Raw genomic sequence first — 1,875 nt, 5'->3', positions numbered from 1 at the left:
ATTTTCACACCACAATTAAAGCCTCAGTAATAATTGTGCTCCTGGGTTTCACAGATGGAAAAGCAGGAAGTTGATCCATCGGGAAGAGCCGCAGGGGGGCCGGGCTGGGAGGGAGCAGCGGGATGAGCTCTGCCAGCAGCTCCTGCCTTTCCGCAGGGACAGGGAAGGGGCAGATCCAGGTCTGGGATCACTCAGGCTGCGATTCCTGCCGGGATGAGAGTGGGGAAAGGAGTCTCCATGTCCCTGTTCCCATCCCAGGGGATGGATCCAGCTGGGGAGCCCAAGGAGAGCAGCAACTGCTCCGGATTCCCTCCTGATCCTGCTCCGTCCATCCCACCCCAATCCCACTCCAGAAACCAGCCCTGATCCCAGCCCACAATTCCACCTGATCCCACTCTGCAATCCTGCCCTGAGCTGCAATCCTGTTCCAATCCTGCTCCATCCATTATGCCCCCATTCCCCCCTGGAATCCTGGGATCCATCCTGGCATCCCTGCAGGGAGGATCTGGATCCACCCACGCTGCTGATCTTCACTGGTGGGCGCGGGGTCGTATCCATTGCCCTCCCTCTTCCCTAAGGAAAGAAAGCAGGATCAGCACCCGTGGCACAGGATCCCCGGAATGCTGCCGGGCGGATCCGGGCCCCTTCCTGACCCCCATCCCGTGAGTTACCGGCTCGGAGCTTCCAGACGACTGCGATGAGGCCGATGATGACGATGGCACCGATGACGGGCACAGCGACCAACATCGGGGTGGAATTCCAGACGGATTCCGGCTCTGGGAAGGGTGGGAGGGTGAGCAGGGGGAGGGTTACCCCCACCCTGCTGTCCCACACTCCCAAATTCCTCGTTGCCACACGCCCAGTTGCCACATTGCCCGTTCCCAGGCTCACCCCAGGCGAAGATCCCGGGCTCCGGCATTCCGGCGTGCTCCACCCGGCACCGGTACTGCTCCCGCTCCCCCGGCAGCGCCTCGATCCTGGCCCAGCTGTGGAAGGTACCATCGCTGTTGGGAACGATCCCGCCCCACTCCGTCTCCTGATCCCGGATTTCATCCCCCTTCATCCAGTTGATCGCGATGATCCCGGGGTAGAATCCGTAAGCGTGGCAGGACAACGTCAGGATCCCGTGTTCCTCGTACCCGGACACGTGGACATCAGGGGGCTCTGGAGTGGGATAACAATGAGATCTGTTCATGGAATTCCCATGGGAATGGGATTAGAGTGAGATCCAGCCACGGAATTCAAGTTGGAATGGGACAACAGTGGGATCCATCCATGGAATTCCCAGGGGAGTTGGATGACTCAGATTCATCCACGGAATTCCCACGGGAATGCCCGGGTTCCTCAGTTCCACCTTCCCAAAATCCCACATTCCCAAATCCCACATTCCCATGGGAGTTCTGTCTCCCTCACCTTTGCGCTCCAGCACCTCCCGCCCGTATCTGACGTATTTCCGGAGCCCTTCTGGACAGATGTTCTCCAGGTAATTTGTCCAATGGTCCACCACGATCCCATCATGTTCCCATTTTCTCTTGGTGACCTGGGCAGCTCCATCGGCCGCCACGAAGCTCCTGGATCCCAGCTCGAAGGAGATGAAATCCCGCCCGTCGAAGCCGTACCGACAGGATCCACAGACACTCCCGTCGGACAGGAGGTCACAGCCATAAAGCCACTGCCTTGTGTGGAGACCTAGGGGGCGGGATCAGACCCAGAGAGACCCCTGGAATTGTGTCCCAGCCCCACGGAGCCCCATTCCAGCCCTATGGAGCCCCAGAGTCCACTGGAGATCCACAGATCCCATCCCAGCCCCTTGGAGTTCCCTGGATCCCCATCCAAGCCCCACAGATCCCATTCCAGCCCCGCAGATCCCAGCCC

At 59.8% G+C, this 1,875-nt stretch overlaps 1 protein-coding gene across 1 annotated transcript; it reads right to left on the bottom strand.

Annotated features, from left to right (window-relative positions):
* Nucleotides 1-13: 13 nt before the first annotated feature.
* LOC114072551 (class I histocompatibility antigen, F10 alpha chain-like) lies at nt 14-1,689 on the bottom strand (the record flags this gene model as incomplete). The annotated part of the gene is made up of 5 exons (XM_027910432.1): nt 14-205; nt 535-573; nt 672-776; nt 892-1,164; nt 1,414-1,689. Coding segments are annotated over 5 exons (707 nt in total), but the record flags the coding sequence as incomplete, so codon positions are not given.
* Nucleotides 1,690-1,875: the final 186 nt, after the last annotated feature.

This window comes from Empidonax traillii, unplaced genomic scaffold, assembly GCF_003031625.1.
Source record: "Empidonax traillii isolate 1590-97213 ecotype Southwest subspecies unplaced genomic scaffold, ASM303162v1 scaffold3453:size12936, whole genome shotgun sequence".
NCBI lineage: Eukaryota > Metazoa > Chordata > Aves > Passeriformes > Tyrannidae > Empidonax > Empidonax traillii.
The sequence above is the reverse complement of the archived record's forward strand: the minus strand, read 5'-3'. Positions and strand labels throughout refer to the sequence as shown.